This window comes from Myotis brandtii, unplaced genomic scaffold (genome assembly GCF_000412655.1).
Source record: "Myotis brandtii unplaced genomic scaffold, ASM41265v1 scaffold148, whole genome shotgun sequence".
Classification (NCBI taxonomy): domain Eukaryota; kingdom Metazoa; phylum Chordata; class Mammalia; order Chiroptera; family Vespertilionidae; genus Myotis; species Myotis brandtii.
Window position 1 is genome coordinate 769,479 of NW_005355347.1, and position 14,466 is coordinate 783,944.

Below are 14,466 nucleotides of genomic sequence, written 5' to 3' on the forward strand. Positions count from 1 at the left end.
GCTTCTAAAACCAGGTGAAACCATTAATACTGATCACTACCAACAACAAATAATCAATTTGAACTACGCTTTGATTGTGAAACGACCAGAATGTTCCAGAAGACACGACAAAATAATTTTGCTTCATAATGACGCACCATCACACACTTCAAAACCAGTTAAAGACACGTTAAAAAGATCTTGCCTGGGAAGTATTAACCCACCTGTTGTATTCACCAGACCTTGCTCCTTCAGATTACCACTTGTTCCGATCGATGGCACACGCACTTTCTGAGCAGCATTTCAAAATATATGAAGAAGTGGAAAATTGGGTCTCTGAATGGTTTGCCTCAAAACAAGAAAAGTTCTATTGGGACGGTATCCACAAATTACCTAAAAGATGGGGAAATGTGTAGCTAGCGATGGACATTACTTTGAATAAAGCAGTTTTGATGTTTCTCTTGAAATTATCGTGTTTTCTTTGATTACAAAATCCGCTATTATTAACCGGTACACATAGTACTGTCACCCTTAGCGAGCTGGAGGCGGTGTAGACTAGTGAAGGCGGTGTAGACTGGAGAAGGTAGAGGAGTGGTGAAGATGCAGGGCCTGTGCTGGCAGGTGGATTTGGTTTCAGCCAGTAATATTTTTTCTAATATACCTCTTGTGCAAGGGAAATCCTATATAATAAAAGGCTAATATGCAAATTGTCCCCTCAACCGGGAATTCAACCAGGGAGCAAGGCCAGCTGGACCCCACCCATGCATAAATTCATGCACCGGGCCTCTAGTAAAAGAATAAGTGCACCTAGAGAGTATTATGCTAAGTAAAATAAGCCAGTCAGAGAAAGACAAATACCATATAATTTCACTTAGATGTGGAATCTAGACAACAAAATAAACTAAAACAAACTCATAGATACCAACTACAAACTGATGGTTGCCAGATAAGACGGGTGTTGGGGGACTGGGTGAAATAGTGAAGGTATTAAAAAGTACAAACTGGAAGTTACAAAATAGTTACAAGAATGTAAATACAGTGCAACTCTGCAAATATAGTTAATAATGTAATGTATGGTGCCAGGTAGGTACTAGACATATTGGGGGGATCACTTTGTAATATATAACTATCTAATCATAATGCTGTATATCCAAAACTAATATACAGTGGGGCCTTGACTTACGAGTTTAATTCGTTCCGTGACGGAGCTCGTAACTCAGATTACTCGTATGTCAAATCTTAAAGTGAACAAGTGAGACACGTGATGCTGGGCTGATGTTGTGGCGTTCACTGTGACGTTCGTTGCGCCAACTAGCAGTCGGGTATCTGAAGCTGGCTCGTAACCCGAATTTTAGCTTGCAACTCAAAGCAAAATATCGGCCGAGAGACGGCTCGTATCTCGAAAAACTCGTTAGTCGGGACACTTGTAAGTCAAGGCCCCACTGTAAAATAATATTGAATGTAAACTGTAATTGAAAAAATTTTTTAAAGAGAAACCACAAATAGGGAGAAAATACATTTGACCTTGAATAATGTGGGGGTTGGGAGCATATAACTTTTTTTAATCCTTGCCCGTATACTCCCTGACCGGGACTCTAACCTGCAACCTTTTGGTGTACGGGACAATGCTCCAACCAACTGAGCCACCTGGCCAGGGCTGGTGCATATAACTTTTGACTCCCCGAAAATGTCTTTGTTTTGGTATCCAGGACCATGTAACCTCTGATCCAAAACAATATAGGTATTTATTGAAAATAAATCCACATGTAAGGGAGCCTGCACAGTTTAAACCCATGTTGTTTAGGGGCCAAATGTTATTTGCAAATTGTGTGTCTGATAAAGGAATATATCCAGAACATTAAAAAAAAAAAAAACTCTCTACACTTAACAATAGGAAATCAAGCAACCCAATTAGAAAATGGGCAAAACACTTGAACAGACACTTCACCAAAAATATACATACAACTGGGAAAGGTACATAAGGAGATGTTTAATGTTATTATCCATTAGAGAAATAAAAAACTAAAGTCCTGATGAGATAGTTATATAATCTATCTGTCTGTCTGTCTATCTAAAACCTGTTAGAATTGCTAAAATAAACTACACTGTCTTAAATAAGAGTTGATAGGATGTGGAGGAACTAGATCTTTCATGCATTTCAGTGGGAATGCAAAGTTGTAACAGCCACTTTAGGAAAAGTTTGCCAGTTTCTTATAATGTTAAACATGCAGCTGCCATATCCTTCTCCTGGACATTTACCCTAAAGAAATGAAAGCTTATTTTCACACAAAAATCTGTAGGCAGGTTCATAGTAAATAGCTTTATTTGTAATGGGCAAAACAAAGGGTGAATTAATAACAAAGCTACATTCATACAACAGAAAAATATTCTGTAAGAAAAAGAACAAACTATCAATATTCCACCAATCTGGAGAATCTCAATGGCATTATACTGAGTGAAAAAGGCAGTCTCAAAAGATTACATATTATGTGATTCTGTTTATATAAAATTTTAATTGAAACAAATTATAGTGATGAAAACATAATTGGCAGCAGTATATGATTATAGAGAGAGGTAACATGAAGGACTCTCTTTGGGGTGAGTTCTGTATCCTGGCTGAGATGTAGTTCCCATTAATATGTGTATGTGATAAATTTACAGAATATCAATGTATGCATAAAATCTGAATAAAGTTTGCTTATAGTATTGTACCAGTGCAGACTTTCTCATTTTGATAATGGTACAATTGTTATGTCAAATGCTGTCATTGGGTGAAGAATACCCAGAACTATTTTTGCAACCTGTACATGAGTCTAAAATTATTTCAACTAAAAAGTTTTAAAAAGTACACTGTTAACAAAATGGAAAGGTAGGCCACATAGACTGGAAGAAAATACTTGCAAAACATCTGATAAAGGATGTATATCCAGAATATGTAAATATTATAATTGAACAACAAGAAGACAATATGGGCAAGAGAATTAATTAGCTGTGTCATATATATGTATGTATGGAAACAGTCCATGTGTCCAAATGGTATGTCCTCACAATGGAATGCCACTCAGTAATACAAAGAAGCACAGCATAGGTGTCTCTTAAACACTTCTGGGCAAGTGAGAATCCAGACAAAAAAATCATGCTGTGTGATGTTCACTTGTATCAAGATCTGGAAAAGGCACAGTTAAGCCACTTATTGGTTGCCAGGGATGGGTTAGGAATAGAGGGCAGGGATTGACCAACAGGGAAGCTTTTGCAGTAATAGAGATATTCTGTGTCATGATTTTGATGGTGGTTACAGGGTTGTACACATTTATCAAAACTCATCCATTGCACTGTGAAAGTGGGTGGATTTTTAGAGCCTCTGCATGTGCTTTTTCTTCTGCCTAGAAAGCTCCCTTCTCTCTCCCTGCCTGGTTACCTCATACTCAGTGTTCAGATCTTGCTCAAACATTACCTCATTAGGGGAGTGAATCTTTTCCTGAGACCAGACTAGTGTGGGCTTGCTTCCATTGCCTTCATTGCTGTTTTCACGCCATAGTTTCAGCCAGACAGTTACTACACAACCGAATGTCTCTCTTTGTCTAACTGCACGCTCTGGAGGGCAGATGCGGATTACTGCTGTGTTCACAGTACCAGCCCAGAGCTTGACTCAGGCACCCAGTAAGCATTCTACACCTGGGCTTGAGTGAGTCACGTGCTCTGTCTCCTGTCCTGAGTGGCAGCTGTGGCTCCTGGGCAGGCTGCTCCCTAACCTGGTCCTCCATCTGCTGCTGCACTGTGCCTGGAGGGTCTGGTGGCTGTCACTGCTCAGCTGCTGTCACAGGTCTGTCCAGACTTCTGTGTGAGCACCATGGACCCCACTCCTGATGTCGGACCACCCTTTTCTGAGACCCCTCTTCTGAGAAAGAAGCCTCTCCTTGCTATTGTTACTCTTTTAACAGACAGGGAGACCTGTCCTGCATATGATCCTGGATCTATGCTTTCTCTTTGATTTCCAGCAAGTTGGAATCTGAAACACAGCCTTTTTATTCCCTGCTCTGGTAACAGTAAGTAAACTGGTGAGGCACCAAGAGTACCTCCTTCTCTCCGATCCTCTCTCCCTAAGGAGAAGGGGGCATGTCTTCCATGGAGCTTAGAAAATCTGATCTGCACACAGTCTGGCTACTTGAGGTTCACACATCATCAGCTGCTCTGGGCTCGGCCTTGGAGCTCATGTGTAGATCACTGGAGACCATTGTAGTTGTCTCCGGGCCAAAGGCAGCCTGTTTCCAGGATAAATATGGAGAATATTTGATGAAGGGCCTGACACTCAACACTTTCCTGCATTCCTCTTCTCACTTCTGCCTTCCTCTCTATTTCCCTTCTGGTAGGTAAGGAGGGAATCCAAATTAAGGTGGAAGTTGGTCTGGATGACCAGTACCCATATTGGGTCATCTGTGAACATAGTAAATGTTGAAATCATTACCAACTCTTTCCTTTAAGCCTCTGGTCTGCCTACTTAGGCAGAATTTATGAGTGTTGCCATTCCAGACAGTCCTCTCGAGTATTACATGACTAGTTTAGTTATTGATTATGGAAATGTTTCTCTGGGTCTTTCTTTAATTTATCCAAATAATTTATCCAACTCTTCAGTTGCTTGCAATTTATCTTTTTTTTTTAACGCCTGTATTTTTTGGACTTTTTTGTTTAGTGGTTGTTTTTTTTAATTCCATCACATCTAAGAATCCTCACTAATTACAAAATTCTCTTTCATCTGGATTATTGCAATAGATCACTAGTTTCCCTCTTCCAACTCTCTTACTCCCACCTTCCAGCGGCTTCCCCCTTCTCTCAGCATTCAGCTGTTAGAATCCATTTCATTCATGAGCCTCCACATGGTAGGCACAGCACAGTGCTAAGTGCCTAGCATATGGTAGGCACTTCATATTTGTTGAATTAATTCTTTGTCTTATAAGTCTTATCAGGACGTTATTTTTCTTTTGTTAGCATTGTTTTACAACTCCCCCTTCACCCCCCCCCCCCCACACACACACACACAATGATTCTGTAGACCTAACTGATTCCTTGGTTTATTGTGGTATGTGGGAAATAGGTTGGAGCTGACTTACTGCATGCCTTTTGTTTTAGGCCACTTTCATCCAGTAAGGATGGAAAATAGGCTTATTAATAACCAATACTCAAATGGGTAGAGAGGGACTGCCTTGGCTTTTAATCAGGTATAGAGAAAGAGCTGTGGCCAGAACTTAGGTCATGCTTTTGATGCCCCAAACGGTTCAGAACAGTATTGTTTTGTTTTGTACCCTAATCAGGGGTGGGCAAACTTTTTGACTCGAGGGCCACAATGGGTTCTTAAACTGGACCGGAGGGCCGGAACAAAAGCATGGATGGAGTGTTTGTGTGAATTAATATAAATTCAAAGTAAACATCATTACATAAAAGGGTACGGTCTTTTTGTTTGTTTTATTCATTTCAAATGGGCCGGATCCGGCCCGCGGGCCGTAGTTTGCTCACGGCTGGTCTAGATGCTTCTCTCGTTCTCATATTTTCTCATTTTTAAAGTAATATTATCTTATATCTTCTTATTTTTCTACCTCTTTCAGCCATTCTTTCAACCATTACAACTTTGCATGTGTCACTACCAGATGTTGCGGGGACAGGCTCTTGTGGGGACAGCGCTGTGCTGCTCTGTGTTAGGCAGGGTGAGACGTGCTAACCAGCTTACTAGCATGGGCATCTGTCATCCTCCCAGGTGACACTAAATGAGATTGTGAATTATTTTCGAATGAAAGTTTCTCAATTTCTCACAAAAATTAAGGTTTCAGTACTCTATAATAAACACATAAAAGGACTGGTTTCAGCCCTAACTGGTTTGGCTCAGTGGATAGCGCGTCGTCAGCCTGCGGACTGAAGGGTCCCAGGTTTGATTCTGGTCAAGAACACATGCCTGGGTTGAGGGCTCGATTCCCAGTAGAGGATGTGCAGGAGGCAGGCAGTCAATGATTCTCTCTCATCATTGATGTTTCTCTCTTTCCCTCTCCCTTCCTCTCCGAAATCAATAAAGATGTATTTAAAAAAAGAAAAGGACTGTTTTCAAATTGTACACTGTGGAAGTGGCCTTGAAAATATGTCTACTTATAATTTACTTTCTTTTTCCAGTTTTCCAGTAAGTTAAGACATGTACTAGTATGCATATTAATACTAATGATTTCTAGATTGGAGATACTGTTTATTCTAGTAAAAATTTTGTGGTTTTTTTTTTTCAATTATCAGTTATTTCCTTAAGTATAGCAGATGCTAACCAGGCTCTGTGATATTTTTTCTTTCTAAATGTTTTTCTTCAAAGAAGCAGCCCTTTTAACATGCTCTAGCAGTTAATGTTACCTTTAGTGAACGAGTGAGAACTTGAATTTTAAGATTGCATGAATTCATTTTGTTAACAATATATTTTGTTCCGTTTTGCAGCTTCTTGGTGAATTTTTGGATGAAGCCATTAAATTAATTGCTTGCCATCATGAGCAGAAGTAAGCGTGACAGCAATTTTTATAGTGTAGAGATTGGAGATTCTACATTCACAGTCCTGAAACGATATCAGAATTTAAAACCTATAGGCTCAGGAGCTCAAGGAATAGTATGGTAAGTTTTTACTTCCAAAAATTAGGCAAAGAATCATTAACTGCTATTACTTCTCTTCTCGTAATATAGATACCTTGGTGTAAATGTTTAATTTGCCTCAAAAAATTTAATTAAAACTATATAATTTAAATTAAAGCTGTGACAGTAAGTTGTTTTGTTCAGGGATTAATGTTCTTTTTTATTATTCATAAAACACAACCATAAATCAGCACCTCCATCTTCAAGGATAAATTATGATTAAATGCTTGGTTATAAACCGTGTAGAGACAAATATCTGTATCAGGAGAGAATAAGTGGGTGCTGGTTGATCCCATGTGTACATCCATTCCCAGAGTTAATTGTTTATTAAGAAGCTTCACTTAATCATCACTTTCCCACTATAATGAAACTGGAAGTTCAGAAATCTTACTTTACTCTGGGGAATGAAGTCAGCTATATCATCTAACTGTGTTTCAAAACTCTTATGTATTTTTAAAATTTAATTTACAAGTAATTTCTATAAAAGGCCTAGACTTTATATATCAGCATCATTCCTTATAAACTAAGGCAGTCCTACTCATGATTTTAGATCACTAAGTTAGCACATAACTAGTGTTTGGGGAAATTTTCTAAGCCTCACTCAAGCACAGTTATATCTTCATTACCTCTTCTTGAACCAGATTTGTTTTAGAATCTATTAAAAAATCATGTGTTTATGACCCTGCGATTCTCCCGGTTCTAGAAATACTCCTGCCCGTGTATGTGAAGAGAAATGCATAGGGCTGTTCTCTTCAGCACCGTTTATAAAACAGCATCAATCAACAGGCGAATGGGAAAGCGTGATATATTCATACAGTGAAATACTGTACATTTCAAATGAACTAGAGCTATATGCATCAATAAGGACAATCCCAGAAGTTTAGTATTGAATTTAAAAGCAAGATACAGACCATACTTACATTATATGTAGTTTTTATATAGTTTAAAATAGGCAAACAGTACCATATGTTTATTGTGCATATGTATGTAGAAAAGTATGAAAACATTCATAAACAGCAAACTCAGGATAGTGCTTAACTGAGAATACAGAGAAAGAAGGGGGCTTTACCTATAACAATATATTTCTTTTAAAAATCAGCCTGGCCAGTGTGGCTCAGTGGTTGAGCATCAACCTATGAACCTGGAGGTCGCAGTTTGATTCCCAATTCGATTCCCTGTTGGGGCACATGCCGGGGTTGCAGGCTCGATCCCCAGTAGGAGGCATGCAGGAGGAAGCCGATCACTGATGTTTCTATTTCTCTTTCTCTCTCCCTTCCTCTATGAAATCAATAAAAAACATTTTTTTTAAATCAGAGCAATTATAGTAAGACTAGAGGCCCTGTGCACCGGTGGGTTCCCTTGGCCTGGCGTGTGCCCTCTTGCAATTTGGGACCCCTCAAGGGATGTTGGAGAACCGGTTTTGGCCCGATCCCCGCAGGCCAGGCCGAAGGACCGCACCAGTGCACAAATCTAAGCACCAGGCGTCTAGTATGCATATAGGATCTTTGGTTAATCTCTTCCTGCCCTCCCCCTCCCCCTTTCCCTCTGAGATTCATCAGTCTGTTCCATGTTTCCAAGGCCTTTACGTTGAGCATATGCCCCCTGGTGGTCAGTGTGCATCATAGCAAATTGTCAAACGGTCACTTAGGCTTTTATATATATAGAAGAAATTAAAATTAACAAGTTTATGTAATGGGAACGCTAACATTTATTCTCTTCTGTATTCTTGAAGTAATATATAATACCAAAAACTAGAAGTTGGGTCATTTTATAAAGCATTTATGGCTGGCTGGTTGTCATTCTAACCAGCTACATTTAACCAACTACAAATTAAAGATAAAGAAAATAGTGTGATAAAGTCAACATGGGAAGTATGCTGAAAGGCAGCCCTTGGTTCAGAATCTAGCTCTATGATTTAATAACTTTGGGACTCATGGCAAATTAATACTTCTAAGCCCGTTTTCTCTCCTAATTTATTAAATTAGAGTTGTGAGGGTTGTATTCTTTATAAATTAGTTAATATTGTTGGAAAATACAGTAATGTTTCTGTACCTTCACTTATCCTTTGGTGGGTGTATTTTGAAATTTGTGGACCACTGTTTTGAAAAAATTGCCTTCAAAGGGACCTTAAGCCAACTTAGCCCCGTCCTAGCAATAAATATCTTCAAATTTTTGCTTCTTTAATAAAAGATTACTATGAAACAAACATATTAAATAAAATTTAACTCACTGTTGTGTTACTATCAGAATCAACTGAAGAACTTAATTTTTTTAAAGGCATTATTTTGGGCCCCAGTTGGGGCTGGATTGGGACCCCAGGTGTTTCTGATTTGTGCACATTTACTCGGCAGCAATTAGAAGTCTCATTTCCTTGGATATAAAATAGTATAACCTGCTCAGGTATTTTTGAACTTTAGAGTTTGAAATATTATTTTGATTTAGCAGATAAAAATGAATAAGAATGAATTTACTGGTTAATTTTTTTTCTTGAGCAAAATAATATAAAAGATTACATGTTTATTTTATCTTCAGGATTGTAAAGGTCTAATTATTCAAACAGTTTTTATTATGAAACCAAACTCTGAAGGTGTCTACAGAGTTGGCTTTTTCCCTCTCTTTAAATAGGCAGTCTAAGAGGACTAGAAAAGATAAACTCTGTTCAGTGTTTCTGATGAAATAGAAAGAGTGCAAACAAATGAGGCTTTAATTTGGCAAAATATAGTGCAGTGTTAGCCTTGAATGAACAGTTTCCCAATTACTTCACTCTGCTCCTGGGGAGTGTTCTTTCTCCTTTGTGAGCTGTTGGTGTGCTGCCTGAAGCTACCGTTATAACTGTGTTACAGTCTGATTTAGGTTTACAAGACATCGTCTCCTTCTCAGAAGACTTCGTTTCTGAAATAGTCAAAATTTCTAAACATTTTGCATGACCTCTAATGTTCAATTTTTTTTTAATTTAGGAGGGATATATCTGTAAATATGACACTTTCTAAGTAAAGACGGTAATACTTATGTATATTTTGGTATGTGCATGTATATACAGGGTGGTGCAAAAGTAGGTTTACAATTGTGAGTACACAAAACATGGAGTTTACTCTTGTATTATTTATTAATTACTGTGATTATTTTCCCTACAAACAACTGTAAGCCTACTTTTGCCCTACTATACATATATATATATCAATAGTTATAGTATATATAGAATGTACAGATGTGTTTCTTTATGCAGTACCAATTTTTAATGCATATATTTCTGCAATATATTTGATATGGTATGAGAGCTGTAAAACAAATTCAGGTTTCCAGTTAGGTGAGAGCCATTGTAATCGGGAGTGTGCTGACTTTCAAATATTGCATAAGCAGAAACAGTCTTTTTTAGTTTATTAGGTGGTCCAATGTGAAGGATATAACTTCATGTCTTAGTCTGCTAGTCTTATCTTAACTTTTTAACTCTCTGGCTTAACTTGGGCAAACCTCTGGCCTTATAGCAGGCAGTGGTAAATCCAAATGACTTTAAAGTTTCTTTTAATTATAATATTCTATAATTTTAAGATATGTTCCTTTATTTGTGCTTGTGTTTCTCTTACCTGTAATATGCGTCAGATGCCATTTGGTCACGGGAGAGGAAGTTATGAAGAGTAATGAGTATGATGTTCTATTTCCCAGAATTTTAGGTGGTTCATTAACAATTATGATGCAGCTTCTGATGGCCTGAAATCTGGAATTCATCATTATAACACCTTGATTTTTAATTCCCCCTCTAAAACAAATTTTAAGGCTTACTTTTCATATAATAATCTTTTGTATAGATACCTCTGTATGTCCCTTCCTCTTTCTGTATTTATTTTGTACCCAAAGAGGATGGAAGTGATGCACTTATGTAGAATTCTTCAGAAAATATTTTTGAGTAGAATTTATGACCATGTGTATTCTTTGTTTTCTTTCCCTGGTGGAGGTGCAGGATGAGTGTTCATTTAGGCTTTAAGCTATCTTTTGAACCTGAACACTTAGTAAACATTTGTGCATTGAGTGCCCATTTGTATTATAGGTGAATCTCGGAGGAGCCCAGTGAACAAGCAGAATCTGTCTTCACAGTCACAGTCAGTTGTCTCTTGAGTCCATTTGCATTGTAAGAAGCAGTTAGTGCTGTACATTGTTTGGAATGTGCTGCAGTATAAATAGAAGAAACATGGTGATCGTCAGAGACTGGAAACTGGTCCAATTGCATTTATCTTTGGAGAACATGAGACATCTGAATTCGTGTTTTAGAAAATCAGTTTTGCAGATTTTTTATTACATTTTTGTTTTTTAATTTCTATTACAGTGCAGCTTATGATGCCATTCTTGAAAGAAATGTTGCAATCAAGAAGCTAAGCCGGCCATTTCAGAATCAAACCCATGCTAAGCGGGCTTACAGAGAGCTGGTTCTTATGAAATGTGTTAATCACAAAAATGTAAGTGGACATTTTAGAAAGTTTCTTAAGTGTAGATGAAATAAAGATTTGTTCATGAATGTATGAATATCAAAAACTTTAAAAATAGTAGATGTTTTGAATTGTTCTTCTGGATTGAAGCATTGTTTAAAAGGTTTATATTTCACTCTGGCCAGTGTGGCTCAGTTGGTTGGAGCGTCATCCCAATCAGGGCACATACCCAGGTTGCAGGTTCGATACCTGGTCAGCCGCATGTTAGGAGAGGCAGCCTATCGATGTTTCTCTTTCTCCCTCTCTAGCTCTAAAATCAATAAAAGATAAATAAATAAAATGATAAATATATTTAAAGAAATAGAAGGTGTATATATCTATAGTGTGAATTTTTTCTCAACTTCACTATATTAAAAGAAAAACAGCTTCTGAAATTCAGATTGTGTACTTTTCTGACATGAGCAAAAGGACTTCGAAAGAGGCAGGTGTTTTCGAAGGACTCTATTTAGGCTTCATCTCCTCTTCGCTTTAGTTCCTGTCAGCTGCCAGGTCAGGAAACATTCTGTTGCACATGGACACTGGAGCTTTGTTTACTGACACTGGGTGTAGCCTCAGACCATTTCCCCATCCACTGTCTTCTCTGTAGGTGATGCCATTCTCACTGGTCACCTCATGGTGAGGATAGACAGTGAGCAGAAAAACATTCCAATTCTATTTCCTAATGATTATAAGGACTTAAACATACAACTTTCACTCATGTTGAGAACAAATAGTTACACTTTTTAAAGCTTACATTAAGCATACTGATATTTTATAATTATTTTAATAGAGTGATGTCTCCATGTTGAGAGGAAATAAACTGGGATTGAATTGTGCAAGGAACATTTTTATGAATGACTAAACCTAAAGTACCTGACCGGAGATGTTTTGTGGTGTTTCTCCAAAGGAGCTTATAAAATGTAGTCAGCTCAGCACATTCTGGTTGCAGACAACACAGTTTACTCCATTTTAAGAGTTAACTGTGTGCAAGCCTCTGTGTCACCAAGGGGAAGTTTCATGGAAGTTAAAATTTAGGCTCCTTATTTGGGGGTTTACAGTGTTAATTTGAAGACAAAACAAATGCATGAGGAGTTAAAGACCTAACAATAAATTTTAACTGTCAAAGTTTAATAGAAGTTTAATTGTGAAATCATGTGGATGAAAAATAAACAAATGCTGAGATTTCAGGAGAGGAAATTGCTGAGCCTTAAGGAAATGGAAAGGCTTTGGGGAAGAGTGGACCTAGATAATATATATATATAAAAGCCTAATATGCAAATTGTTTCCACTGGAGTTCAACCGGGAGATTGATCGCTAGCTATGACGTGCACTGATTACCAGGGGGCGGTATGGAACGAAGGAAGGTCCCGGCCAGCAGCCGGGGAAGGAAGGCTTGGCCAGCAGCCAGAAGGCCCCGATCGGTCCTGATCACTGGCCAGGCCTAGGGACCCTACTCGTGCACGAATTTCATGCTCCAGGCCTCTAGTTCTTAAATAATGGGTAAAAATTGGATTGTTGGAGGAAGTGGACCTCCCAGAGAGGAAAATTAGCATTTAAGAAAAGACACAGAGATGAAGATTAAGGTCAGTGATAGGGAAGTTGTGTCAGCCAGTCTTGTTCTAGGTGGGAACCAGGCATGTTGCTGGTGGCCTCCCGCACTCAGAGCTGCTTGTGCCCCTGGTAGCCTGTTTCCTGACGGAGGTGGTGTCATTGCCTTAGTTTTGTATTGAGGAGATGGCCAGCTTCTCCTTCCCTTGAGCCTGGCAACTGCACAGAAAGATGGCTCCGTCAACTAAAGGAATGGCATGCAAAGTTGGTTGCACATGGTTAATCCTGTAGTGGGGGTAGCGCAGATCCATCCATGCAGTAACCTTGCCACCTAGAACAGTGCTGCCACAGAGGAGGTGCTAAACGTATTTGTTCAGTGAACAAATGTTAAGTAAAGATAAGGAGTCCTGGCCAGGTCATTCGGTTAGAGTGTTGTCCCGTACCCTGTAAGGTTGCAGGTTCAATTCCCAGTCAGGGCACGAATGGGAGGCAACTAATCGATATTTCTTTCTCACATAGATAGATGTTTCTCTCTCTTCCCTTCCTCTCTCTCTAAAGAAAAAAAAAAAGCAGTAAAAACATATCCCCAGGTGAGGATTTAAAAAAAGTAAATAAAAGGAAACAGGAATGGTAATGGAATTTTTTTACTCTGTGATGGGTGGATGTTTGGCCTTTTCAACATTTTCATGTTCTGCACAAATCATCTCTTTATTGGTCTCAACCTCTCTGGCTTTCCCCAGTCACTTCTTTAGTTTTTTTGTTTTGTTTTGTTTTTAGTGTGGTAAAATACATGTAACAGGAAACATAGCATCTTACCCATTTTTAAGTGGTATTAACTACATTCATGTGATTATGCATTTCCCACTCTTTTCATAGATGGTTTTGAGTTTCTTTTTCACTTATCTTTGAACACACTTTAACCTAGAGCACAGCACTGCATGCCTGGGTGCACCCTCCAAGAGGAATGGGCATGTCATTTTCTCTTCACTGTGGACATCATACCCCCCTGTGCGGAAGCCACTCACCACGTAACTTACAGTGGCTAAACAAGTTACTCTTTATTACAGGCCTGCTAACACATCACATCTCCTGTTTTTTACTTTCCCTTTTTTGTGTGTTTTTTGTTTTTGTTTTGGAGAATAAGTCTAGTAGTTTCTGTTTGCCCCTATTAAATTTCCCCTGTGAAATCTGGCTCTGCCTGGACTGCGGGGCTTGCTTGCTTGCTTTGTTTGGACTTTTACTTGGCTTCATGTCCCCATTCTGCTCAGGAGGGCTTCCTGGTCCCTGGTTAGTTCATTAGCAGCCTTGGGTCTGCTGAGAAAATTACATGTCTAACTAAAAATCACCTAGCTCTCCCCAATTCTTTATCTTATTTACATGGGGATTATTATTGGGGACATTTTTTTTAAATGCCTTTTTTAAAATCTTCATATAATATATCAAGATGCATTTCTCTGATTTACTACTGTTGTCCTTTGTTACTGTGTTTTTATTCACAAAAGAAGATAAAATTTCTCAATGAATTTCACCTGCTCCTGCTCCAGTTACTTCTCTCACAGTAGTCATATGCCACACACTCCATCAGTCCTTGACTTTGTTTGGCTGTCTAGTTTATGATTGATATAATCTCCCTTTTGAAAAATCAGACAACTGTTTCAGTCCTTTTTTGTAACATCTTTACTGAGATACAGTTTATACAGCATACTACTCATCCATTTAATCTGAATAAGTCAGTGGTTTTTAGTTTGCTCACTGATGTGTGTGACTTTTCCTTAGTCAAAAGGAAACCGTATGTCCTATGGCTCTCATTTCCCCATTTCCACCCCCT

At 38.5% G+C, this 14,466-nt stretch overlaps 1 protein-coding gene across 4 annotated transcripts in view; it reads left to right on the top strand.

The window, feature by feature from the left end:
- The window catches only part of MAPK8 (mitogen-activated protein kinase 8), a 61,704-nt gene that overhangs the window by 4,694 nt on the left and 42,544 nt on the right, over window positions 1–14,466 (top strand). For all 4 annotated transcript variants that reach the window (XM_005861310.2, XM_005861309.2, XM_014535670.1 and 1 more), the window contains exons 2-3: window positions 6,442–6,612; window positions 10,952–11,081. In XM_005861310.2, coding sequence (XP_005861372.1) covers window positions 6,491–6,612; window positions 10,952–11,081 — 252 coding nt within the window. In that variant the 5' untranslated portion in view covers window positions 6,442–6,490. The remainder of the gene's footprint in view (window positions 1–6,441; window positions 6,613–10,951; window positions 11,082–14,466) is intronic.